This window comes from Lentinus tigrinus (assembly GCF_003813185.1).
Source record: "Lentinus tigrinus ALCF2SS1-7 unplaced genomic scaffold L226scaffold_3, whole genome shotgun sequence".
Lineage (NCBI taxonomy): Eukaryota > Fungi > Basidiomycota > Agaricomycetes > Polyporales > Polyporaceae > Lentinus > Lentinus tigrinus.
Genome location: NW_027137912.1, coordinates 1246248 through 1270812, shown reverse-complemented (window position 1 = coordinate 1270812; position 24565 = coordinate 1246248). Strand labels below are relative to the sequence as shown.

The 24565-nt window shown below is 56.9% G+C and overlaps 10 protein-coding genes across 10 annotated transcripts; 4 read left to right on the top strand and 6 right to left on the bottom strand.

The window, feature by feature from the left end:
• Window positions 1–101: 101 nt before the first annotated feature.
• On the bottom strand, window positions 102–2211 carry L226DRAFT_530368 (uncharacterized protein). Its single transcript, XM_067679844.1, has 6 exons — window positions 1851–2211; window positions 1604–1789; window positions 1459–1549; window positions 1359–1387; window positions 1093–1281; window positions 102–997 (listed from the first exon to the last, which is right to left on the bottom strand). Exons 1-6 carry the CDS (start codon window positions 2121–2123, stop codon window positions 320–322), a joined length of 1446 nt encoding a protein of 481 aa, XP_067540766.1. The 5' UTR covers window positions 2124–2211; the 3' UTR covers window positions 102–319.
• Window positions 2212–4019: 1808 nt separating this feature from the next.
• L226DRAFT_193346 (uncharacterized protein) lies at window positions 4020–5108 on the top strand. Its single transcript, XM_067672774.1, has 3 exons — window positions 4020–4418; window positions 4500–4642; window positions 4709–5108. The coding sequence occupies exons 1-3, from the start codon at window positions 4340–4342 to the stop codon at window positions 4889–4891; spliced, it is 405 nt and encodes a 134-aa protein (XP_067540765.1). The 5' UTR covers window positions 4020–4339; the 3' UTR covers window positions 4892–5108.
• Window positions 5109–5449: 341 nt separating this feature from the next.
• On the bottom strand, window positions 5450–7884 carry L226DRAFT_500476 (FAD/NAD(P)-binding domain-containing protein). The gene is made up of 8 exons (XM_067677772.1): window positions 7756–7884; window positions 7518–7686; window positions 7251–7453; window positions 6919–7154; window positions 6662–6824; window positions 6418–6597; window positions 6030–6292; window positions 5450–5956 (listed from the first exon to the last, which is right to left on the bottom strand). Exons 2-8 carry the CDS (start codon window positions 7642–7644, stop codon window positions 5626–5628), a joined length of 1503 nt encoding a protein of 500 aa, XP_067540764.1. The 5' UTR covers window positions 7645–7686; window positions 7756–7884; the 3' UTR covers window positions 5450–5625.
• A 1477-nt stretch (window positions 7885–9361) lies between these two features.
• On the top strand, window positions 9362–10567 carry L226DRAFT_478748 (phosphatidylinositol synthase). The gene is made up of 5 exons (XM_067676812.1): window positions 9362–9520; window positions 9577–9751; window positions 9807–9920; window positions 9973–10051; window positions 10109–10567. The coding sequence occupies exons 1-5, from the start codon at window positions 9385–9387 to the stop codon at window positions 10385–10387; spliced, it is 783 nt and encodes a 260-aa protein (XP_067540763.1). The 5' UTR covers window positions 9362–9384; the 3' UTR covers window positions 10388–10567.
• A 19-nt stretch (window positions 10568–10586) lies between these two features.
• Window positions 10587–14823, top strand: L226DRAFT_500470 (AAA-domain-containing protein). Its single transcript, XM_067677771.1, has 6 exons — window positions 10587–11356; window positions 11415–12845; window positions 12908–13155; window positions 13218–13530; window positions 13636–13737; window positions 13817–14823. The coding sequence occupies exons 1-6, from the start codon at window positions 10681–10683 to the stop codon at window positions 14362–14364; spliced, it is 3318 nt and encodes a 1105-aa protein (XP_067540762.1). The 5' UTR covers window positions 10587–10680; the 3' UTR covers window positions 14365–14823.
• On the bottom strand, window positions 14534–15920 carry L226DRAFT_550275 (uncharacterized protein; the record flags this gene model as incomplete). The annotated part of the gene is made up of 6 exons (XM_067682741.1): window positions 15787–15920; window positions 15560–15708; window positions 15424–15501; window positions 15207–15361; window positions 15039–15141; window positions 14534–14980 (listed from the first exon to the last, which is right to left on the bottom strand). The coding sequence occupies exons 1-6, from the start codon at window positions 15902–15904 to the stop codon at window positions 14534–14536; spliced, it is 1050 nt and encodes a 349-aa protein (XP_067540761.1). The 5' UTR covers window positions 15905–15920.
• Window positions 15921–16009: 89 nt separating this feature from the next.
• On the bottom strand, window positions 16010–17184 carry L226DRAFT_478741 (CDP-diacylglycerol--serine O-phosphatidyltransferase). Its single transcript, XM_067676811.1, has 3 exons — window positions 16976–17184; window positions 16691–16916; window positions 16010–16591 (listed from the first exon to the last, which is right to left on the bottom strand). Exons 1-3 carry the CDS (start codon window positions 17092–17094, stop codon window positions 16205–16207), a joined length of 732 nt encoding a protein of 243 aa, XP_067540760.1. The 5' UTR covers window positions 17095–17184; the 3' UTR covers window positions 16010–16204.
• Window positions 17185–17319: 135 nt separating this feature from the next.
• L226DRAFT_500463 (DNA primase large subunit) lies at window positions 17320–19332 on the bottom strand. The gene is made up of 7 exons (XM_067677770.1): window positions 19177–19332; window positions 18853–19113; window positions 18646–18766; window positions 18376–18582; window positions 18062–18325; window positions 17862–18010; window positions 17320–17777 (listed from the first exon to the last, which is right to left on the bottom strand). The coding sequence occupies exons 1-7, from the start codon at window positions 19278–19280 to the stop codon at window positions 17420–17422; spliced, it is 1464 nt and encodes a 487-aa protein (XP_067540759.1). The 5' UTR covers window positions 19281–19332; the 3' UTR covers window positions 17320–17419.
• A 938-nt stretch (window positions 19333–20270) lies between these two features.
• Window positions 20271–22816, bottom strand: L226DRAFT_454284 (protein phosphatase PP2A0 B subunit gamma isoform; the record flags this gene model as incomplete). The annotated part of the gene is made up of 8 exons (XM_067675174.1): window positions 20271–20359; window positions 20427–20502; window positions 20599–20854; window positions 20903–21004; window positions 21055–21911; window positions 21960–22156; window positions 22212–22731; window positions 22796–22816. The coding sequence occupies 8 exons, from the start codon at window positions 22814–22816 to the stop codon at window positions 20271–20273; spliced, it is 2118 nt and encodes a 705-aa protein (XP_067540758.1).
• A 293-nt stretch (window positions 22817–23109) lies between these two features.
• On the top strand, window positions 23110–24457 carry L226DRAFT_566709 (uncharacterized protein; the record flags this gene model as incomplete). The annotated part of the gene is made up of 5 exons (XM_067683939.1): window positions 23110–23116; window positions 23170–23247; window positions 23298–23341; window positions 23393–23901; window positions 23971–24457. 5 exons carry the CDS (start codon window positions 23110–23112, stop codon window positions 24455–24457), a joined length of 1125 nt encoding a protein of 374 aa, XP_067540757.1.
• Window positions 24458–24565: the final 108 nt, after the last annotated feature.

The window sequence follows — 24565 nt, the reverse complement described above, 5'->3', positions numbered from 1 at the left end:
AGACTTGAAGCTTGAGTATTGTCTCACACCGCGGAACTGCAAGTAACACTCCGCGGAGGTGTGGAGTTGACACCGGTGGTTCAGAAGTGCGCAGCAATCTTCAGCCACAGTGCCGTACGCCGTACTTCTAGCGCGAGCGGAGTACAATACATGCATTGTAATCTTCAAGTAAAAAAATTCTACGCGGCAGGCGTGAAGCGCATGCCTGCATATACGAGACTCGATTGAGATCCAAACCCAGATATCCGTCCTATTACTGCTGAGATCGAGGCTAATACAGGGAGATAGAACATCAAGACGAGCTCACAACTCGTCTCCGTCACAACTCATCACGGTGCTTTTTCCCTCTGCCATCTTCCTCCGCGTCTTCATCGTCCCGCTCAGAGCTTGAGCCCGTCTTCTCGCCGTGAAGATCGTACCCGGCAGCACGCAATATCTCGAACAACCGCCCGTCTTGGTGACCACCTTCGAACAGGAACTCGCCCAAGAGCTCTGCGCCTTCCCCACCTTCCGGAAGGTCCAGGTCGATGTATTCGACCAGGAGCTCACCCTCGCCGTCCGGGAGCCGCTCGATGGCAACGTGGCGATCCACGACGGCCGCCTCCTCGCGCGCGAGAAGCTGCTCCAGCGCCCGACGCAGGATGTCGGAATGCGCAAGGCCCTCCGCGCCAACGTGCGGGTGCTTCGCGGCTTCCTTGGCCCCTGCACCTGCACCCTTGGGAGGCTCGGCGACTGGGGGAGGCGCGATGACTTTCTTCTGTGGCCGGGGACGCTTGATGGGCTGCGTGGCGGCTGGTATGGAGCGGTCAACGCGCTCGTACTCCTCAGGGCTGACAACTTCGCGGCAGCGGATGTAGTGTTCTTCCTCGGAGTCGATGCGCGACTTGAACCCTGGTTCGCCGCACAGGCGGGGCGTGGCGATATGCAGGACGTAGTGGCACGTCTGCGTTTCCTTGACGAAGAGGATGGTGTCCGTCATCGTCATGGAGCAATGGAACTGCAGCGGGCGAAGGGTCCAAGGAGTAACCGCAACGAGCGGGGCAGGCGGATGAGCATAACCAGTGAGCAGGTAGAGGAAGGGAATGGACCTGCCTGAATCTCAACTTCTCGCTTCCTACTCGTCTTGTCACAATAGGTGCCATCGCCCCATCGCTGAACGAGGTAGCGAGATCCGGCTCCTCGGGCGAGCTCGAGGTTCGCTACGGCAGCCGCTTCTGCGGTGGTCAGTTCGGCTCCGGCCTCGAGCGTAGGGGGAGCCCGTCCGAGCGTGTACGCTTCCCACTTTGCGGCACGGAATTTTCGACGTCAAGTAAGAATGCTTTGCAGCGCGGTAGGAGCGGTCACGGGGTTCGGCTTACCTCCGGATCCTCTTCTGGCTTGTACTCGCCTGGATGCGCAGTGGGTCGTGCAATTACGGTTAGCAAAATTCATCGGCGGATGTGCAGGACCGGACGTCACCTGTGATAGGGATGTGCTGGTGGTGCAGCTCGTGGAACTGACGGACATGGGAATTATGACAGTACGAATATGTGAACCACCCTTGCCGGTGCTGTAATTCGGGTCATGGGCGACGTGAATTGAATTCATTCGCAGGGAGACTTACGTAGAGGCACGTTCCAGACAGGGGCTGAAGAAGCGACCAACTGTGTACTGGCGTAGTAACTTCGGCTGGAGGCTCGTCGACCGCGGGAGGGTCCTGGGGTGGCGGAGGAATGAGACAGAGATATGAAGACTTGGGCCCGAGCTTCATCTGCTGGAGCGTGTAGTTGGAGTCCTGTGACGAGGCTGCCTACACGGAAGGTGACCATTAGCTCGCGGCGGACATGCAGAGGGTGAGAGGGTAAACAGACAGCGTCTTGGCGGTCATCGGTTCCTTCGATGCGTTTCAATGGATTGGATTCCCAGTGGGACTCGCGCCATGGTTGGTCTAAAAACTCGAGCTCTCCGCCGCGGAGGCCTTCGTGGAGCCAGCGTTCGGCGGTCTCATTGAGGACGGGGAGGCCATTGAGGAAGGAGACACGATACTTGGGGAACGCGTACGGGTCCTCGGGGATGCGGGAGTGGTGGAGGCGTGCGGAGACGAGGGCGGCGAGAGAGAGGGGGAGAAGAGAGGCGGCAAGCATGGGCACTAGCAAAAGATGTGCAGCATAGAACTCAGGGTGCAGGCAGGGCAGCGAGGGCGGAGGAGAGAGCAGTGTGCTGCAGTGACGCGGTAACACGTTGCGTGTAATTGTTTAGACGCCGGAGGGCTTTAGGGCGGGGCTCGGCTATCTGCCGCGAGCCTCCCCTGCCTTGTTTGGCTCCGCGGTGGTTCCTGTGACCCTGGCCCGCTTCGCCAGGTACTTACGCACCGTGGTCCGCACTTATCTTCAGTCAGTTCTCTCTTCCTTACGGTCTTCGTGTGCTCAAGTCCCTGGCTTCAGTTCATTCAATGCGCCATGGCTAACAAGCACGACAGTAGAGCCCAACTCAGGACCGTCACCGCCACGGGAGACCGTCCGCTGAAGAGCTCTTCATCTATGCTCCTGCCACCGGTCTAATTCTGGAGTCCCGGACCTATCTCTGGTATCACTCCCTGTAAGACGTCAACGAATCCGGAGGCGCACTAGGTGCGTAAGGAGCTTCGCCCCATTGGATATCATGCGCTCAAGGGAATTTGGCAGTGTCTCAAGCTCCATGCCCTTCTGGGCTCGACGGAGACAGTAGCACCGATGCCGTCTTCACAAGCAAGGCAAGGGAAGACTCCTCTCCTGTACATCGTCCTCGGATCGGCGTCATGCCCGAACCTCTCTCTGGCAATGGTGGCATCGTAGTAGCTTCCAAATGCCGGGAAATCCTCGTCGAAAACAATTTCACCGACGTCGACGTCGAGATCCACGAGCCCGTCTAGCCGGTCCCAAGCTCCCGGTCTTCACCTCCTTGTCCACCTCTGAGCCCTGCGCCCGGGCTCTCCACTTGTGCTCAGTCCAAGCCTTCGGCTAAGGGTACCGGCCGATCTGACCGTCGGGCATTCCAACGACGTCTGCTCCTACCTTCGCTACCTCTTGGACACCAAGACATCCGAGGAGTCAGTCAGCCTTATGTTCGCCAAGTTTTCTCCCTGGGCGACTTGGGTTCTGCCGTTGTCGACGCTTTGGTGACCTCGTCACCCGTGGATCTGGCGCCAGGCTTTCTCCCGACATCACATGCGCCAATCACCTTCCAAGTTCTGCAGCGCACGCAAGACAATGGAGAGTACAATATCAATTCGTAGCTTGGACTACCAGAACTACCCTCAGCGATGAAACACGAGCGAGTGCGCAGGAAAATTATTGCAAATGTCGGAGTGCCAGTATGAAAAGCCAGAAGAATGCATCCGCAAGACAAGGCTCAAAGCAAGACGAAATAGCAACGGGTGGCTGAAGTGTCGGGGCCGGCGTCTACAAGTCGAGAGAGTTGGCATTATAATATGTTCCCTGTCGATGACATGCGTGGTCGAATGTGACCTCCAGGAGCACGGGAGCATGTATCCGAGAGCTCTCTTCAAAGAGTTGAGTACCGAGTATGTGTTACACGACCTTGCGGTTGCCGAGAGTGGATAGACGCGTGTCGGGGATCAAGGCGGAGCTCGGGTATCTGCCGCGACGGTGCCTGCCTTGTTTGGAGAAGGAACAACGTGGAGGACCGGGGCGGTGGTTCCTGCCTGCATCGTGCGAGCAGAGGCTGATAGACAGTCTTAGCACATTTCTGCGCTCCGAGTCTCTCGTCTGCCCGCCCGCTTGCCAGGTACGCCCATCATCCGGGTACTGGGGCACAGGCCATCGTTCGTCTGCAGAGCTGATGCCGTCCAGCCGATCGGCTACCCCTGCCAGAGTGCCCACAGGGAATTCATGTGGGCACGTATGCGTTATCTGATTTTTGCACGAATACTCTCATCAGCCCGATTCACATGCATGCGCGGACCCTTTAGCGTTGGGTCGTGCAGGAGCCGTCTGCCAGCGGGGCATGGTGGACCAGCGGCGGTCGTGGACTGCCTGCCTGCGGACGACCATGCACCCGGAGGCGACCGGGGAGAGGGCGGCGGTAGGTGCATAGGCAGGCGAGGAAGCGGAGGCGGCCATACCTTTTCAATGTCCTGCCAGTGAGACGTAAATTACGTACACGGTCAGAAATCGACGAGGACGCTTCCTTCTGGATGTTCTCCCCAGAGTATTTCTCGAGAATAATACAGCCCACATTTGGGCGTTCTGCACGCGAGAATTCCTGCAGCCCATTTCCTCGTTAAAACCAGCCCTTGTCGCGTTTTCCTTCTTCCCTTCATCCGGCCATTCCTCCCTCCCCCGCAGCCCCAGCCGCCCCCATGTCTGCCTCTCCGGACTCTAGGGCCCCCAGCGAGGACAAGGACGAAATCGACGAGACTGCAGCGGAGCCCAGCGAAGGTGAGCTCTAGCTCCGTTCCGCTCCTCAGTCATCCGTCGCAAGCGCCGTACTGACCTAGCCCCCTGATCTCGCGATCTCAGCTCCCAAGACCGACCCGCAGCCCAAGCGCAAGCGCGGTCGCCCGCCGGGGAGCAAGAACAAGAAGACTATCGCTGCAGAGGCTGCTGCAGCGGAAGCGGGCTCGTCTGCTCCGCCGAAGCGTCCTAGGGGGAGACCGCCAAAGGTGCGCCCTCCACAACGTTGTTTAGCCTCCATCCTACGGTCTAATGTTGTGCCGCAATCCCTTCAGAGGAAGTCGGAAGAAGAACACAAAGCTGAGGGCGGAGAGCCGTCGGAGCCGCCCCCGAAGAAGAAGAGGGGCCGCCCTCCCAAGAACCCACGTCCGGAGCCCACAGCAGGTGCAGGCGAGGCAAGCACCTCCGCTGACCCACCCAAGCGCAAGCGTGGACGCCCACGGAAGAACTCCAGCTAGGGTCGTCGTGCTTGTGCTCGCTCGTGTCCTTCCACTCACGTATTTCGCTCCGACGTCCCCTGCGACTCCGTAACCCACCCCGTCCACCCCATGTACTGTATACCAATCACCCACGCCCATGAACCCGCTCAACTTGCCCTATGATATCCATCCCACCCCTCCATCTACTCCCTCGTATATTGGCTCCACTGACATTATGCTACGAATTTCTGTTCTACTGTTCTCGTCGTCTCTCATGCTTTCCCACACTGCAGCTTACGAGCAATACATCGGCGTTCCCCCGTTACGAAACAAGGTGCACTCACAAGCCCTCGCTAGGATTCCAGGACTGCCAGAGACCTCTCCTCAAAGGTGCCGCACCGTGGGCGTAAGCTGCCAGCTATTTTGCTCCCGCCTCCGAGGGCCCTCCTTCCCCTCGACCCCGCAACCGAGTCGGGCCGCGATCCATGAGCGTGCCGTGCCGACCACCTGCTTGATATGATGCCGGTAATAAATCTCAAAAATCCCACAAAATGTCGCGCCAGCAGGCTGGACCCATGTGGACATCTAATAGACAATGCAGGGAGAAGATCGCCATCGCCGCTACCAGGAGCACATTCCCGCGGTCGCGACGATTACGACATTCAATTAACAACAGCCCACGAGGGGCAGCCGGAACAAGGGGCATCTATTAGAGTACTAGTTTCGACCTGTTTGTCGGTCACCGCATCCATGTCCCGCGTTGACGTTAACGTTCACGCCCGAGCGTATAGCCGGCGCAACAGCGTGACGCCTGCGATCCCCATTCCTACGGCCACGCCCGCGCTGAGCCACGCAGTGGTCTCCAGAATTTGCGACTGCCGTAAGAACCTGCGACGAGCCGTGGAGTAGCTGATGTCGGGGCGGAAAGTGACCATCGTGTAGAGAGGGAGCCAACCGCTGGGAGAGTTTATGAACGGCTTGTCTAGAAGCGGCGCGGTGACGTCCTTTGCGGTGACGTGCTTCCGATTCAGTGAGTAGAGGAGGTTATCTAGTGCCTTACGGAAGCGGTATCCGAGGGTAGTAACCGAGTGCCTCATCTCGACGCTACAGAAATAATTCCCGCGGAGGGTCAGTGGAGCGGTAGGACAGGACTGTTTGGCAAAAAGTCTAGACGCACTAATTGTCCATCGCCAGTTCGCATGCTGCAACCAGGTCCTCGTGGCGAGTAGCAGAGTAAGTGCTCAGCGCATGAGCCAGTTGCGGATCTTCCTGTCCATCCGGGGTCTGAGCGGTGGGGTCGACCCCTGCATCGCGAAGGAGAATATCCAGTACCCGGACGTCTTCTAGTCCGCAGTTCAGACCCTGCCCATAGAATGGAACCATCGCGTGGGCAGAGTCGCCTAGGATGACAGCGCGGTCCTTGTAATGATACGGCTTCGCCTGTTGGTTGTCAAGCCCGCCAGGAGATGTGGTGCACCAGAGGGCGCCGAGGAGCAAGGGTAAACATTTAATGACATTCTTGAGTGTCCCGGTCGCAACTCGAAACACGACGGAAAGACCCGCACCTTGATTGACATAAGCGCACTGCGGGGATTCCGATGGAAGTCGGCCAGCAGCGCCTCTTGGCCGATGAGGGGCAGGGCGTCGGGAAAATTGGCCTGGAACCACCGGAGGATCGCTTCATCAGAGTTGAGGCGGTCGAATTCCGCGGTGGGCGCGAAGACCGTGCAGGTGAACGTCTTGTCCTACACGCGCACACCGTGAGTCCGCCATGGGGCAGGGAAGTGCAAGAATACCGGGGGACTTAACCTTATTTGGGAGCGCAATCAACATAAAGGTGTGCCGTGGCCATATGTGCAAGTGGTTGGGATCGAGCAAAAAGGTAGGATCACCGCCAGGCTCCGTCGGCGGACCAGCTGGCATTTTCAGCTCCAGGTAATCGTGAGGGATGTACTCCTGCTGGTAGTCCATCCTGTGGGAGTGCGCGGGGTTCATGTCGTGTCAGCATGGCCATAAGAAGCTCCAGAGAAGTTGGGAATATTGAGGGGTCGATAGGATAGACGCACCGGACGACTCTCATCAGCTGACGCCGGATGATCGAGTAACTCCCATCCGCGCCGACACAGAAATCGAATGATACGTTTACGTCCTTGCCACCCTCGACGTCGCGCACATTCATTGTCTTGCGGTCGAAGTCCACGGTGACTACCTTGTGCTGGAAAAATACGCGGATGCCTGGGACGGCCAGGGCTTCTCCCAGAAGATCCTCATTCAGGTATGCGCGACCAATGGAGTTGATTCCCTATTGCCATGTGCGGGAAGCGACAGACACGGCGGCGGACGGAAGCGGCAGGAATAAATGCTCCCATAAACCTTGCGAAGCGACAGGAGAGCTCACCTGCCCGTCCCGGTCATACGGTTGGCTCTGTTGGTGCCCCTGCGCATCGTGTATCATCCTGCCACGCATGGGAATGACAGTACTCAAAAACCGGTCCGCTGCTGCTGGGTCTATCGCCTGAATGGCTGCGAGGCCACGGGCGGAAATGGCTAAATTAATAGAACGCTGCTGGGCGGCCGCCTTGGACGATGGAAGGCGCATATCTTCGCGGATCCACACATCCGATTCAATTATTAATGCCTAGACAGAACCGAAGACAAGGCATACCTGGACGGCCCTCATAGATGTCCACCGACCAGCCCATCCTGGCCAGGGACATAGCGGCGAGACATCCCACGGGTCCGGCACCTACAACGACCGCCTTTCGGGGAAGTTTGCACCCGCTTGACGACATCTAGACGGTGCTGAGAGAACTGCGGCTGTCACGGAATCTGTTCTGCTAGGAGAATATGATGAGCGTGTATACGTCGGAGGAACGCGCCAGTCCGCCAGACAACGCATATACCTCGTACGTAGGCCAAACGCCGTTTCAATGCCGAGCACGTCGACGTGGGCAGGTAAGAATGTGGTGTACGAAGACCGCAGCTGGCAATGTGCCCGCAGTTGAATTGGCGAACCTTGGCGAACTTGCAGCTGAGATGACCAATGTCGCTCTGCGCGTCTGAGGGTCGGGCTTTCCTCGGCAAATGCCATGATCGCATGTGGGTCCACGGCAAGATCGAGACCTGTTCTCGACAGTCACCATGCCGGCTGCCAGCTTGCTTGGCGGGAACGGTTCAATACCAGGAAGTGAAAGTATACGACTCGGAGGAGGTTGGTAGCACGAAGAGGCTCTATGACAGCCAATTCCCTACGCGCATGGAGCCTTTCCCATGTTCACGTCTGTGGGAATGGTCACGGCTGCTTCTAAAGATTGGGGCCCAGATGGGTCGTAGATTGTGCGTTAACCCCAGATGACTGCATCTTCGTTGCTTGCCCATCAGACTTCCACAGGACACATACACAGAACACACGTTGGCTACTATTCTCCATGCTACCCGCGCGCAGTACTAGGAAGGTTCGACGAACACCCATCTCCAGGGTCATCGTGATGACCTTGTTCCGTGTCTGAAAGAGGCTTTCAGACCCCCCGCGTTCTTACTCCCAGCGAGGCATTCACATGATTCCTTTGCATGCGCTACGAGTTCGATTGAGCATATTCGTCGCAGGAGACTAGAATATCGCACCTCATGTTCTTGTCCGCTCCCACGTCGGTGTCGAAGTCAACGGAACAGTGCGGCCTTTGCCAGGTCCAACCTTACCTTGCGACCAAGACTACGCGGCCTTGGCTACCAGACCGTTTGTACACGTCATGACAGAGCTTGGGGGATCTTCACAGCAGCCTGGGAATGCGGTTGCGGAGGAAGTACATGTGCGAGCCGGGACGTCTCGTATAGTGACCGAAACAGGTGCACTGTAATTGGCATATGGTATCCTGTCTGTCGGGCTTGCCACTTCTGCGGTCTTTCCGCTCATGTGTCAACCGCTCGATCCTGCTTCAAAAGGCTAGCGCAACCCCCTGAACGAGTTGTGTAATACGATGAAGGTGACCGTTTGCGATTGAGGGTCCACATTGGAGTATCATTGACAATGCACCGGAGAACTTGTCGTCGAGGCTCGGTTTCACGATTACGAACATGGCTCGGTATTCCATCGAACACGACATGCTGTGGCCAAATGCTGCTTGCACCCTGCGCGCAGTTGTTCCCAGTACGGCCCAGAGGGATCGGGCCGTGCGCCAGTAGAGCCGTAATGATGGTCATACGGTTTACCTGAATCCTGATGGACTCGGAGTTAAGTCAGACTCGGGGTCGGTCAAAGTTTAGAGCAGTTGAAATTGTTCTTTGAAAGGGCTAGAGGTTGAGATGTTAATTAGAGGGAGGATGATCAGCTCGACTCACAGTCTGGGTCGCCGAGGTCACGACGCGAACCTCGACTCCCGAGAGTCCCGGTGCGTGACAAGAGGCCTGTGACGTGGACGCGCGTCACGGCATGTCTGGAGCGCCGGATCACGCCCCGAGCCGCTCGGCTGTTTGGGTGAATGGTCTACAAATCCCTACTACGTGGGGCGCGTCCACCGTCCTCTACACTCACCATGTCCACCAACGGCCCTACTGTCCTGACGAGGAGACGTCCATCTATCGACATCGTGGACGCAAAGGTCGCCGTCGACCTCGCAACCGCACAAACGTATTCGGAGAATGTCTTCCTCTTCGTGCCCAACCTTATCGGTCCGTCTGCTGCTCCTCACCCGCTTGCGTGAACTTATGCATCTTCGCTTCTCTAGGGTACTCACGTATCATTCTTGCAGCACTCTCGCTGCACTATATGAGCTATCACCCCAAGTATTGTACAGTTCTCTACTGTATCTCCTGTCTGCTGGACGCGTTCGATGGGCATGCCGCACGGGCATTGGGTCAGGCGTCGAAGTTTGGTGCTGTCTTAGACATGGTCACTGACCGGTGAGTCTTGCTTTGAATGTTAGTGTCATGAGTCCATTGACACCCCACCATCAAGCTGCACAACAACCTGTCTGTTGTGCTATTTGACATCCGCATATCCCGAGTATGCTCTTGCATTCCAATTTCTCATCACCCTCGACTTCAGCAGCCACTATATGCACATGAATAGGTGAGATTTAGCACACTATGCAAATCCTGCTCTCTGCAAACACGTTCCATAGTTCCCTCATCACTGGCTCGAAAAGCCACAAGCAAGTTGACAGTGACGTCAGCCGTCTCCTTAGAGCGTACTATAACCCGGTAAGGTCCATCTACTTAACAACGACCATTTGTGCTAATACAATCAACCTCACATAGCGAACACTTTTTGTTGTTTGCGCAGGCAACGAACTCTTCTATATCGCTCTCTACCTGATGAAGTGGGTACACACCCCGATGTCGGAGTCGTTCGGGATTACGGGCGCATTTGCCGACTTCACCTGGCCACAACTCCTTGCATACATCTGTGGTCCTATCTGCGCGTTGAAAAACTTCGTCAACCTTGTCCAGCTGTGGAAGGCGGCCAAGATCCTGGTAGGCGTTGACTTGGCGGAGCGGGCGAAGGCTAGGGAAGAGGAGCTATTGAAGCACCAGTGATAGCGATGGAGGTCACACGTACTGTGCTCTAATTCTATCATCTACGCTACGTATGATCTTCCTCCATAGACACTCCTACGCAGATCTGGCATAGTGTATACAGGCGACGTAATTTGACGACTTCCACACGACGTTTCTTGTGTGGGCGCCTAAAGGGGTATTGTCGCGCTGTAATTGGGCGTCTAGAATTTCTGCCACACGCGATCCGAGTGACCGAGTCGAGAGCATTTACTTGCACTGCTACGTCGTCGCTCTCACTTCGCTCTCAGCGGTTCTCTGGCTGGTCTGTTTGGATGCGGTCTCATCTTCTTGCTCGACGAACACGGTCTCTGGTAAAGACCTTGCCTAATTACCACCGTGCACCAATCTCGTCCACTCAAGCCCTCCGCTATCCTCGGAAAGACCGTGTTCCGTCTCAATCCACTCCTCGACTCACAAGACGTGCTATTTCGTCTGAACCGCCTATATCCGAACCGCAAGAAGCGTCTGCGTCAGCTCCACCCCCGCCGCAAGACCCACCACCAAATGCAGACCCGCCACCTTTGGAGGACGCAGAGGAGAAGCCGAAACGCCGAGGTCGTGCCCCGTCGGTGTCGGTGAAGGAGACGGAGAACATTCAGCTACCTGTCCTACCTGCCGGACTGAAGATCCTCTGGACACCTGAAGATGGTTCAAACGACACGGCACCCTCTTCGTCACCGAATACGACGCTGCCACCCCCAGAAATATTTGACGAGGCGCTGCATAACCTACACATCGCTCTAAATCCCCAAACGCAGCACCGTGCAACGTATTCTTCAGGTACAGGTCCCCTTGTTGAGCCGACGCTTGCGTTGTACTGTCCGATCGAGGGCGGGGACTGTATTCTAGATGAGACCGTGCGGGAAATGGCGCGTCAGATGGGCGCAGACGTCGTCGTGCTGGATGCGGTTCAATTGGCTGCGGGCGAATGCGGGCATTTTGGTAAAGGTACGCTCAGATTGTGTGCACAAGACTGGCGTATTGACTTTCCCATCCCACTGTGCAGCTGCGTCTGCACTGCAGCTTCCCCACAATCCCCTTCACTTCCCGTCCTCGTCTTCAAGAGATACCCATCGTCCCATGAATGGTCGGGATGGCGAGGAAGAAGACGAGGAGCCTCCGCAACCGTTCTTCATGTCCCCAATTGTGCATGTCATGACGGCCACGCCCCGACGGACTACTCGCATCGAGGCGGCGCCCAGAAGTACGCCGATGATCAAGCTTAAGTCATTCTTTGACGAGGTCATCAATATATCTCCTCCTCGTCCTCAAGCTGGCATTGCGGAGGAGCTTCCACCGATCCCGCTGAGACGTCCTCGCATCATCTACATCAAGGACTACCCCACTCTCGCTCCGTCGTCCTCTGTCTGGTACCCCGCGTTACTTGCCGCCGTCCGACAGCGCAGGCAGGGTGCACTCACGCGGACCACTTCACCGGTCGCAAATCCCACCGCAATCGTCTTTGGCATCAGCCCGTCATTCATGGTCCCTGAAGGAGCGTCTCGCGCACCTTCCCCGAGCATGCAAGGGAACAACCTCACGTCCTCACGGTCCATTGGGAGCTCGGGGTCGACTGCCCTCAAATCGCAGAATGAGTACGGCGAAGACAGCAGTAGTGAGAAAGCCCGAGAGAAGCGCATACAGCGCCGCCTGAAGCGGTGGGCACGAGGCAACGCGGAGGATCTCCCTCGCCTGTTCGCGGCGAGCGAAGAAAGCACCGAGGGTGATGGCTCCACAGGGCGTCCTAATGTTGTCGTTCTGGGCCAGGAGGGTTTCTCAGGCCTATCCCCGTTCCTGGGCTCTGCATTCTCTCGCGCGCTGGCTGGACGCAGTTATGGTTCACCCGGGTCCGATAACAGGCTGGGCTTCTACCGCACCTCCCTCATTTTCCCAACTGTACGGTCTCTCCCACAGGAGCATGAAAGCCGTATGGCCAGGCGACGCGAGGTTAACGAGCTCGTCATGCGGATGGGCGTTGCGCAAGTTGGCGGCGTTCTCGGTCAGCTCGAGGATGTCCCCGATGCTGTCGAAGAGTCGACCGAGGGCGGCGAACATGACAAGACGCGGGCTCAGCTCTGGGAATACTGGGGCCGCACGGTTGAAGTGTGGCCGAATGTGCAGCGAATCGCCGATAGAGCGGTGGGCAGCGTAATGGCTGCTAGCGGGGCACATCTCCCCTCCAATCGCTCGCTGGACCCCACGCCTGTCCCGTGGTCTGCGGTGTTTGATGCTTGGGCCGCCGATAGGTCCACACAGGACTTGTGGAAAACCCTGTTCGCCACTCCGCCGTCCGGCAAGCTTCCCCGCGAGAATGAGGAGGAGGAACGGGCCGAGGTTGAGGACGAAGCGGACGCCGACGAGATTATCGAGAAGCTGAGACGCAACCCGGATCTCGACGAGCACGAGCAACGGCTTCTGGGCTGTATTGTTGACACAGGTGACCGCTACCGTCTAGCTGGTGCAGAGCGAATATTAACCGCTAGTTGATTATTTTTCCAGCGTCAATAACGACTACGTTTAACCAGGTCCACCTGCCGCCGCACACGATCGACTCGATTCGAACCATGGTGTCCTTGCCGCTTTTGCACCCAGGGGCATTCCAACACGGTATCTTGAAAGAACATAGCATGACTGGCTGTCTTCTCTTCGGGCCCCCGGGTACCGGTAAGACGTTGGTGGTGCGTGCGCTTGCTAAGGAAGCCGGGTGCAGGATGCTTGTCGTGTCGCCCTCAGACATCATGGACATGGTACGATAAATTCAGTCCTACGCCATTGCTGCCTAGTCATACTGATGGACATTGTTGTACAGTACGTCGGCGAAGGCGAGAAGCTAGTCCGCGCGGTCTTTTCGCTCGCCCGCCGTCTGTCTCCTTGCGTCGTGTTCATTGATGAGCTTGATGCCCTCTTCGGCGCCCGACTCTCAAGGGAGTCAGGGAACTCACTGGCACACCGTGGTGTGATCACCGAGTTCATGCAAGAGATGGATGGGCTCAAGTCGTCGAAAGAAAGCAACGTGATCGTGATCGGCGCTACCAACCGGCCGTTCGACCTCGACGACGCTGTGCTTCGCCGCCTGCCTCGCCGGCTCCTCGTGGATCTGCCAGGGGAGAAGGAGCGGGAAGGTATGTGCCCTTGTTCATTCTCTTCCCATTCTGCCACGAGTCTACGCATTTATCGGCCTTTCTACTGGTACTGACGGTGTCATCCAACCGCCCGGTTATTTGTAGAGATACTCAAGATCCTCCTCCGCGACGAGACGCTTGCGGACGATGTTGACCTGAAACAATTGGCCAAGAAGACGGAGAGTTTCTCCGGGTCCGACCTGAAGCGTGAGTGCCTATTTTGACCACTCTCTGTTCGGCTGGCCCCGTGGATTTTGGGGTGGCTGATCGTTGTGCTTCTCTATAGATCTGTGTGTCAGCGCTGCCTTGGACGCGGTGAAAGAGCGCGTTACCGTCCCCTGGCGGCAAACGACGGCGACTTCGCCAACTCCGCCCATTGCGGATGAGGTTAAACCCGTTGAAGACGGCCCGGAAAGCCAATCTTCATCCGAACCGCTCGAGGCTCACGGTTCGACCGGGGGAGCTTCTGTTACCCCCGAGAACGCCGCACGAGAGCAGCCAGCATCAACAGCGACGACAGGGACAGCCAGCGCTGCGTCAACGTCCCAAGAGCCATCTGCCGAGATTTCCCACGTCCGATCGTTGGCGTGGCGGAACTTCGAGCAGGCACTAAAGGAGATCACTCCGTCTGCGTCGGAATCCCTTGGTAGCCTTGCAGAGTTGCGGAAGTGGAACGACGAATTCGGAGAGGGCCGTAGGACCAAGAAGCGGCAGGTGTGGGGCAAGGATCGTTTTGGTTTCACCGTGCCTGCCCTAGAAATTGCTCCGTCCGAGGGAAAGATTGAGCCCGGCATCGTTACGCCCGTCTCCCCTCCTTCAAACCCGGCTTCTTAGTCGTAGCTGGTCTGAATCACCCGGGAGCTTAAGTGCTAGTTGAGATATACGCTCGCTATATACGCCAATATACGTAGATATAATATAATAGAGACGATGTACAATGGGAGTAACGGTCCGCTCAGTGTGATCATGCTGCGTGCTTGTGGATTGGAAGAATTGCCTGCTGTCAGCGTCGAGAAGACTTGCGCCTCGTCCGAGGCGGTGGCGAGTCCTCCCCATCCTCGTCCTTATCATCATCCACCTCCATGCTCTCGTCGCGCGTCATCTTCTCCTTCCCCTTACCCTTGCCCTTGCCTTTGCCATTTGGCTGGGTCTGGGAAGGCTCGGGTTCCACCTCCACCTCGTCGTTCTTCTCATCCGCTTCCTCGCCCTCGGCATCCGCGTCCTCTTGCTCCTCGGTCGACTTACGCCGGACACGCCGCCTGCCCTGGTCCTGGCCGTCTTTGAACGCCGCTTCGCCAACCGGCCGGAGTTTGTTCAGGTTATTGCCGGCCGTCCAGTCTTCCTTGCAGGCAGGGCATTGGTGGTTCCGTCGGCGATAGTTGTTGAAACAGTGCGTGTGCATGCGCGTCTGGCAATTAGGGGTATAGCACGCGATGCCTCGGGTCACGATCTGTGGTCGTGGCTAATGTTATGGCTGTGGCATATAATGACAAGTAGGCACCACTCGCCTCCATGCATATTGTGCATTCAGTGATCTCGCTCTCGTATGTTGAGCGGAGGTACGTTTGCAGTTCTAGCATTGTGCGAGTAGAGAGAGAGAAGCGGCCCTTCCTGCAGGAACGCGGTCATAGTCAGTACACTTGCGCCCAAGAGAAGATAGGCACTACATGACGTACCTGCTCTTGACGAGCCAGCCCTTCGCCACAAAACTGCTGAGCGTGGCCTCGGCCTGTGACTTGGTCATGTTTGACTTCAGGGTGTTGACCTCGCGGAGGGCGGCAAGGGAAGAAACACAGAAAGACTCGTTGGGCGCGAGCATGATTTGCTCAACCTGTCCAACAATATTCAGGACGCCGTGTGTGCGAGGGCGAGGAGGAGAGGACGAGTACTGACCACTGCCTTGAAGTATGCAATCTCGAGCGCATTGTACTCGGTGGCCATTTGCGCAATCTCATCACCTTTGCGGTTCACCTGTCAAGGATTTTAGCATACCTACGCGGAGCACCACGAGTAGTTTGGTAGGACGCGCCACAGCATATATTTCCGTCCCATTGACCTCATCGTGCAAGCGCGAGAACTCCAGGTCCAGAGGATTGAGCGCGTCATTGATCTTCGTCACAAACGCATCCCACGAATTCCTGTCATTTCGGTATTCAATATCCAGCGTCTCATTTGCAGCTAGTAGACAGCGAAACCAGGTGCGCGCGAGGTTGAGTGTCGGAGGACAAAGAGCGCGAGGCGGTGGCTGAGGCGCACCTTTGACAGCTTCTATGCACTTCTCCCAGATCTTGGCGGCGAGTTTTTGAGAGAGTATGCGTCGCGATAGTATGGCCTGGAGGAACAGCTTTTGCACGTCGTTCGAGGTGATGGCCATAGTGCCTAGCGGAGTCGCAGTGGGGACAGGAAAGACGCGTCGCATTACACCGCGTCGCGACGCGTCCGTGCAAAGTGCCTTCCCACGATCACGCTTGGCCACACTACACACATAGAAGCGAGTACCAGTTGACAGTAGTCTACCGGGTTGAGCCAGTCTACTAGATTCGATACACACTAGAGTATGTCATCCAACAGGTCATAACAGATGTCCGTAACCTAAGGTCATCGCGAACGTGAACCCCCATCCTCTTGACTCAGGATCTCCTGTCCTTGCCAGTCCTTCACCCCACTCCGACTTCTACGGCTTCGGCACACGCAGCGTTTTGCTGACCATCGCCGCGGCCCACAGCCCGAAGACGATGCTAAACGTGTGCATCTCGCCGTCACCTCCAGGCTTGCCCCAGAGGGTGAAAGTGCCTCCGGGAATGCCCTGCTTGCCGGCGATCCACCCCTGCTTCGTCCAGTACGACAGCAGGGCGACGAGTCCAAGTGAGGATGGGATGGGGAGGCCCTCGAAGTAGTGTGCCTTGCCCTTCTCGTCTTTCGGCACGAGCGCGACGGTGGCATTGAACCGCGCAAGTCGCGCAAGACCACAACAGATGAAGCCGGTGAGAACGACCGTGTCGAGGTATGTACGAAAACCGACCACGAATGCGAGTAGTGCGGGTGCGACTCCAAAAGATATCTAGAGTGCGGTCCAAAGGGAGGTGGACGGTCATAACGGAGGTAGGGCGGGAGAAAGGTATTGAGCAAGAAATTCACATGCCGAAGGGGATCGACGCACCAAGTCGGCAAGACTGTCCAGCTCCTGTCCGAGCATACTCGACTCATTCCGCCACCGCGCGACCTTGCCGTCAAAGAAGTCGAAGAGCAGCCCCGCGAGCGGGAATATTAGTGCGGACCAGAGGTAGTCTTCGTCGTTCGTCACGAGGTATTTGGCAGACATGAATATAGAGAAGGAGCCGCATACTCCGTTGGCAATCGTTACAAGGTCTGCCAGCCGAAAATTTCTGTAACATAGAGTCAGCGTACATGCCACGACATCTAACTGGTCTGGATGAAAGCGTACCTGACGAGAGAGAAGTGGCCTTCTGTGGCTTGGTACTGGTGAAGGGCAGCGATCTTCGCGTCCTCAGCACCATGCTGGTGGCCGTTGGTTGGCTTGGCATCGACTTTTCTCTTGCTCATGGTGTGTAGAAGATGGGGGAGATGGTGGGTGGTAGGCAGAGGACAGCTGCGGGACTGGAGTGGACTAAGTGGACGGGAAGTGGAGATCTGACTGCGAGGACAAGAGGCGTTGCATGTCGTCACGCGACGCCATATACTCTACCCAGGGTTAGGGTCAGCCTATCTGGCCACGCATTACTTCCGGGAAGTAGGAACATTTCACCGTCAACTCTAAATCCACTGTGACACTGCAAGTATCGATACATATCCAGGAGAGAAATACAGGTAAAAACACAACAGATGACAGCAAGTTTCTTGAACGAAGTCCCCCGCGGCCTGAGTTAACCTATCCCTGCATAACCACATCCCCATCCGCCTCCTTCCCTTCCTCCATCTTCTTCTCCAGGTCTCGACTCCGCTGGGCGTACTGGTTGGGATGCGTCACGGACTCTCCGCCGCCCACACCTTCGCCCTTCTTCACGCCCTGCCGCGCATGTGTAATCTCGAACACGCGTGTGCACGCCACGTGGTAGTGCTTCGCCTTCACCATGTTCATGATCTCGGGCATGTCTGCAGACGTCAGCCCGTGCTCGCCGTACATAGTCAGCAATGCGGATTGCAGGTTGTCTGCGGAAAAGTGTCGGTACGGGCAACCGTGCGAGTCTCCTGGTCCAGGCTCGTCGGACATCAGAATTTGCTGGCAGCTGCAGGACGCAACGCGCGCCGCGCGCGCAGAAAGACGTCAGTCCTGCGGGCGTGTACGATGAAGAGACGTGAAAATGACGCACCTCTTTGCCGCATAGTTGGCGCGTTTGCCCTCGAGACCGTACGTATGACGGATATTGTACCTATACTCTTTGTTGAACTTGTCGTCCTGTATCGAGCTGAAGGCCTTCCGCCAGAAGGCCAGGGCTTCGTCGATTGACAGCCCTAGGATCTAGAATGGCCGTGAACCCACGTCTCCTCTCAATAGGGAGGCGGCACGCACCTTCAGGAACAAGCCGTACTGTAGACGTCCAAAGTGCTTCAGGTGCTTGTCTCGCCTGAGACACATGTGCAAGTTGCGCATGCAAGCCGGGAAGTGCTTATACGCCATTTCGTCAATCATGTCGGCCCTCAGCGCGCCATCAGGACCTTCGGTGGCCCCGCTCCATTCCGACGAGACGCCAGCCTGGAAGCCCTTGGAAAGGTTGTCTAATATGGGCACGAGGCGGGTGTCTTCATCCAATCTCGGAAGGGCTTTCGCCGTCGCCTTTATACGCGAGTGAATCCCAGTACACACGCATTGATTGAGCATCCTACCTCTAGGGCCTTCTCCAGATGTGTCTGAAACTCCTGAAACACGATGCTCGCCTGCTCCGCGGCCGGTACGTATGCCATACCGCCCTTCATGAGCACCCTCCGCTTCTCCACCAGGTCGGGAACTCGGGTCCACTTGACTTTGTAGTACCTTCCGGGCTGCTCGCTGCTCGTGGACGGCACTATTTCCTGCACTTCCTCCGGCGATGCCTAATGCACACACACCCGATTTGATCAGAGGCAGTTGAAAGGACAGCACGAGCCTTGACTCACTAAGACCCAGTCAAAGTTCATTGAGTTCAAGAACTTCATCTTCTCCGTTGTATCTTCAACGTCAAACCGGAGTTTGAACAGTGTCGTCTCCGCCTTGACGAACCTCCTCCTCAAGTCCTCGCTGTATAGTCCTTAGCGATATCCGAACTCTGCGATCACCCATGCCCGTATATGACACAAGTAGGGTAGGGAAAGCAAGGCACTCACGAGCGACAGAACGCAAGCCTCAGCACGAAGTGCCCAATATGATCCTTCCTCCGCTCTTCATCCAAAGGCTTGAGCGTATTACTCGTCCGATTTAGCTCGAGGTATTTGTTGCAAACGTTGTCCAGGATGACGGTCTGCATCTCCTTGAATGCCCGATTCCGCGCGAAGCACGACTCAATTTCTGCCAGGACGCGTAGGCGGTCCAGCGCTGTCGTTTCGAAATCTTCAATGGTGATATCTTCTAGCGGGGGCTTATCGTAGCTGCAACGCAGGTTTCGTGCGCTCAAGTAAGGACCGATGAAAAGAAGAACGCGTCATACTCACAAGTTAAGGCGGTACGGATACCGCAGGTGCGAATGGGTCTCTACGATTCCTGCATTGTTGTTCTTGAGGGCCAGATTTCTGGTCTTGTCTGTGTTGTTCTGCATAGTAGCGTGTGCGATAAATTCTTGAAAGCCACAGACAGTAGTGACAAGGGAGAGGAAGAGAACGACGCGCTGTTCGTCTCCCGACGCGTCTCAGCATGAGCTGAACGCGTGCCGTCACACGTGACTGTCGCGGTGTGACATGTAGAAGCACCAATATTCTCAGTCAGTATCCGAGTCAACAGTTTATAGGCTACTAGTACGCTATGGCCGTCTGGGGCTTGAGCTTGACTGAGCCGACCGCAAGAGGTTTTATAACGATCTTCGCAAACGTGCAAGCATATTTGAAGCATTCAAGTTCTCAGAATAGCCGATCTACAATATTTTGTGCCCTGACGCGCGGTTGACGTGAATACCTAGGCACATATACACATCCAGGCAGGCTTCTAGCAGTGCGAGACTCTGATTCTTCGTACATCTGGAGCGTTCCCGATATCATAGGGGAAGCCAAAGTGAACGATCACCTCGTAAAGTTCTCATGCAGCGTGTCGAGAAAGTGTCCAACGAGTGACTAGGTTCGGCTTCGGTCTCGTCTCTCAATGGGTGCAGAGGCACGTACACATAGACAAGTTGAGACGTATACTAATATGGCGAAGACATCGAGTACTATAGCAGGACAGGGACAGGTTATACTTAGGCCAGGCCAGACGATCCATAGACGGACAGCGGAATGTGACGACGAAACATAGTGAGGATGCAAACGCAGAGACCTTGGTAAACGCAGCGGATGAGCGCGGCAGCTCATGCTCAGAGACAGGATATATCGAAGGGGTCTCGGAACGCCATACAGGACGGTAATAAGGGGAGGGACAACGTGATGATTGGGCGTGCGTGAGATTGGTCGGCATATGTATGTATGCGTGCATGGTGGGGTAGAGCGAGTGGTAATGAGGGAGAGAGTGGGGGAAAACAACAACGTCCGGCGTGGCGGGATCAAGCACTGCTTCCCTGTTCGAAGCGAAATAGAAGAAGAGGTCTCGCTGACGCAGGGAACTAAGCGTCCCCTGGAGCTTGGCCGCGTGGAGCCACAGTGTCGTCGAGACTCCGATGCGCCTGGAGATCTCGTAACACTGTTGGGTCCACTGGCAAATATGACGGCGAGCGTGTCAGCATCGCACGCACGACACTTGCGTGTGGGTGACTGCGTACCGGGTAGTGCGCTCTTTCGTCGGGAGTGCAGTCCGCCTGGAGACGGGTGGTCCTGGCCAACCTCAGGGAACGGACGCTAGAGGTAATCGATCGATGACGGGGAGGGAGGAATCTTATGTCAATACACGCAATCCTCGGATCACGCTCGTACCCCAATGGCAATCGTACGCACATCCATCCCAGGGTCCGCCATAGGAACACGCTCAATCCCTGACTCGTCCAACTCGCTGAGCGGCACTTCCGCATCGATCGACACTGCATTGAGGTCGATCGACAAGTCCATGATATCGAGGTCCTCCACGGGTGGTGGGGGAGGTGTAGGCTCGACGTCAACGTAGCCTGCTGGCGGCTTGCCATGGCAGTTCTCGAGTGCTTTCTCGCGCAGCTTCTGCCACTCCTCGTAACGAACCACAGCATGTTGTCGCTCACTGCGATATGGTCAATACGGAATATTATTGAGGTACTTGGGCACCCACTCAATTTTACGTTGCTTGTATTGTTGCATAACCTCGTCGAACAGGTCGGGGTTGATCTCCATGAACAACTTCAAGGCGTTGTACACAAGCGCGTGGATCGTCCTGCAACAGTATGAGGCGAAGCCGTAGCGCCTACAGCCAGAGGGACCTACCGGTTCCAATGTGATCTTGAGTTGGTGTACAAGGCAGGGAAGACGATGGGAAGAATGACGGAGAGATTGTCACTCATGAGGTTGACGATGTACTCGTTGTTCCAGTACATGAGCGCACGCTCCGCAACCTGGAAGTGTTGGCTGTTGATGCACCGAGCGAGCTGCTGGAACAGCGGCTCTTGGACCTTCGTAAACTCCGCGGGATCGATCACATCCAAGACCTCCTCCATCTCGCTGAGGAACATAACCTCCTTTGGCGAGTTCACCTTCGGCCAGTACTTGAGGAGCCCGAGGACAACGTCCTCCGCAAGCGTCGCGTCCTTCTCAAGGAATTGAACGACACAGTACGCCAGCTGCGGATGGTACATGGAAAGGCTCTTGACCTTGTGCAGAGGAATGAGCACGCGCATGAGGAAGGTCTTGTGCTCGTCCTTGAGGGGAAGCGCGAAACCGTTGATGATGGAACCGAGGATCTCGAGCAGCTCTGCGATACCGTTGTGCCGCTCCGTCTCGTAGACGAAGTGGAAGAACACGTTGTTGATACTGCGGCGAATGGGAGCGCGGAGATTGAGGAACTTCCCGTATATCCGATGCAGCGTGGTCTTCAAGAAATCGCGCTCGCGAGGGTCTTCCGAGTCAAAGAGCTCGAGCAAATTCAAGACGAAGTTCTGATCGATATAGCGCTTGGCGAGGTTGGTGCTAAATTCGGGGCTTTCGACGAAGCGCAGGAAGAATTCATAGACAATCTTGAGGTGCGGCCAAGCGAGTTCAAGCACAGGTTCGTCCTCTTCGGGATCAAAGGCGTCCCCGGTGGGATTGACGGGAGGGGGTATAGAGCGGAAGAGGTTCGTGGCAAACTGGGAGGCATTGGTACTCGCTACTCGGCAGGGAAGGTCACTACGTACCATTTTCACCACCTCGGGGTATATGTTCTCCGTGATCACACCATGCTGAGTCGTGATGTACTCCAACATTTCGTGCAACGTTTGGGTCTTGATCTGCTTGCCCTTGAGCTCGGAGTTGGCGTCGTTGAAGTCGAAGACGACCGAACATTGGTGCAGTTTCTTGATGAACAACTGAGGCCGCTCGCTGGCAGGCGTTTCTGCCCAAGGTAAGATAAGGATGATGCTACTAAGTAACAGTGAGAGAAAACGAACCGCTGAAGGCCGGCAACCTTTCGATCTCGACCTTCTCATTGACGACGAAGCGACTGCTACGCTGTTTGCGAGGAGGCTTGCCCGAGATGGGGATAGTGTCCTTGGGGCCGGGACGCAATCCACGGTTTGCGAGTGTACCAGCACGCGGGGGTGTGAGCGGACCACCGGCGGTATCCCCTCCTAGCCTGTCCTGGGCCTCGGCCGTAGCATCTGGGCTCACGACGACAATCGGAGGAGCAGCACCAGCTCTGTCCGGAGTCACATATCTGCGATCGGCGGCGGCGGCGGCGGACGCAACACTGACACGAGTACCGGCAGCGGAGGCGGACGAACCATTCGTTGATGAAAGCGCGTGGTTGCTCGCGTTTGAGAACTGCGTGCCTGGAACCTGCGGCGGTGGGAGAGGTTTAGCGGAATTGGGAGGCGGGGGCGGAGGGGCGGCAGCGGCAGCTGCGTTGGCTGCAGCCTTCGGATCCTTGTTCTTGGAGGAGGTAGAATCGGTAGAATTCTTCCTACCAAGCTAGCGTAGAGGAATGAGAGCCGTGAGCGGGTGCGTGATAGCACAAACAACGGACCAGGCTGACCTTCATCTTGAAACTCTTCATGGTGGAAGAGAGACAGCGTCGACGACCGGGCGGGGGAAGTAGTCGTCGTTGGTGGCGTCGGGGGCAGAGAGGATGGGCGTATGCTGGGAAGGCGGGAGACTGAGACTGAGTCGCTTGCCACTGCCTGCATCGATGAGCAGCGAACCTCCCGTGACCGTCACTGTGACATGACGTGACGCGACGAGGATCACGCGCCGCAACGCTCAGATCGGAGTGCGCTCGCGACCTCTTCTTAAAGCACCGCAGTCCGTCCGTCCCCCATCGTCTCCATCTTCTCCTCAGACTGCGTCTGCATGGCTGGTATGTCTTGTCTCGCTCGCCGTCGACGCCGCTCACCCCGACGCCGCGCGCAGCGATCTACACAGTATATACCTCCCCCACCCACCCGCCCATCCCGAATCATTTACCCACTCTCATAGTTACCCCCCACGGTATGTCGTTCTCCTACTGCGTCTGCCCAGATCCTTAGCAGCGCGTCCAGGACAACCCACAAATATCCTCTACTCGTACTTGCACACCAACTATGTACGCGATCCTGCACTTAGTCCATGGAACAGCTCTCACCTCGCCTTCTAGAATGCAGAGAACTATCTCCTGACGCCGTCGCCGCAAGGCGACCTCTGTGTCGCGAAGCTCTTCCCTCCTCGCGCGAATGGTAGCAATGGCAAGGCCACTGCGTCGGATCCCGGCCATGCATCCTCGTCCTCTTCCAAGGTCGTCCGCTGCGAGGCCTCCCGGAACCTGAAATGGACAATAACAAACACCGGCGTTCTCTCCCCCATATACAAACTTGCTCTTCCCTCGCCAGACTCCGGCGATCTCCCGCTCTTCCAGATATCAAAACCCAACCCCAATGCGCAGTTCTGGAGCATGTTCTACTTTGCCTACGCCGGGCATAACATCCCGCCCAAGCGCATCGAGTTCGGAAAGATCCAGAAGAACCCCCCTGGGCCCAACGGCGGTGGCACGAGAATTAGCATCACGGGGAAGACAGCAGAGGAGAAGGCGGTGTGGCAGACACTCGGCGAGGGTAACGAGGACTGTGTCGAATGGGTCGTTCTGTGCGCTGCACTGAACCTTCTCGAGTGCGTCTTCCCTCCCATCTTCCACCATCAGTCCTGTCCAACTAGCTGACCTTCTGACCATTCCTCTAGCGATGAGATCATCAAGGCGGCAGAGAAAAACCCACCGCCTCCTGGTCCACCTGTTCCTCAGGGCGGCGTGGCGCTGCGCGACCCAGGTGTAGGCGGCGCACCACCGCCCGGTGCGCCTGGCGGCCCTCAACGCGCGAACACTGCGCCCAACATGCAGCGTCCACCTCCAGGCCCGATGGGCCATCCACCAGGCCCTGGCCCTATGGGCCACCCGGGTCCTGGCCCCGGCCCCGGCCCAATGGGTCACCCCCATCCGCCTGCTGGTCGTGGCGGCCCCCCTCCGATGGGCGTGCCTCCTCGCGGTCCCCAGGGACCCCCAGGTCCATACGGTGTTCCTCCGCCAGGAGGCTTCGCTCCACCTATGGGTCGTGGATTCCCTCCTGGCCCGCCGGGTCCTCCTGGCCCTGGACAACAACGGCCGGTACCCCCTGGCGGGTTCGTGCCGCCAGGTGCGCACCCTCCGCCACCTGGTGGCAACCGATTCTAGTGACCGTTGGCGCCGGCTGAGTTTGATGCGTGGATTCGGAAGAGACGCCTGGTCTATGACTTGGGATCGTCTGTCGGTCTACCGTTGCACTCTGATGTCTCTTCTGGG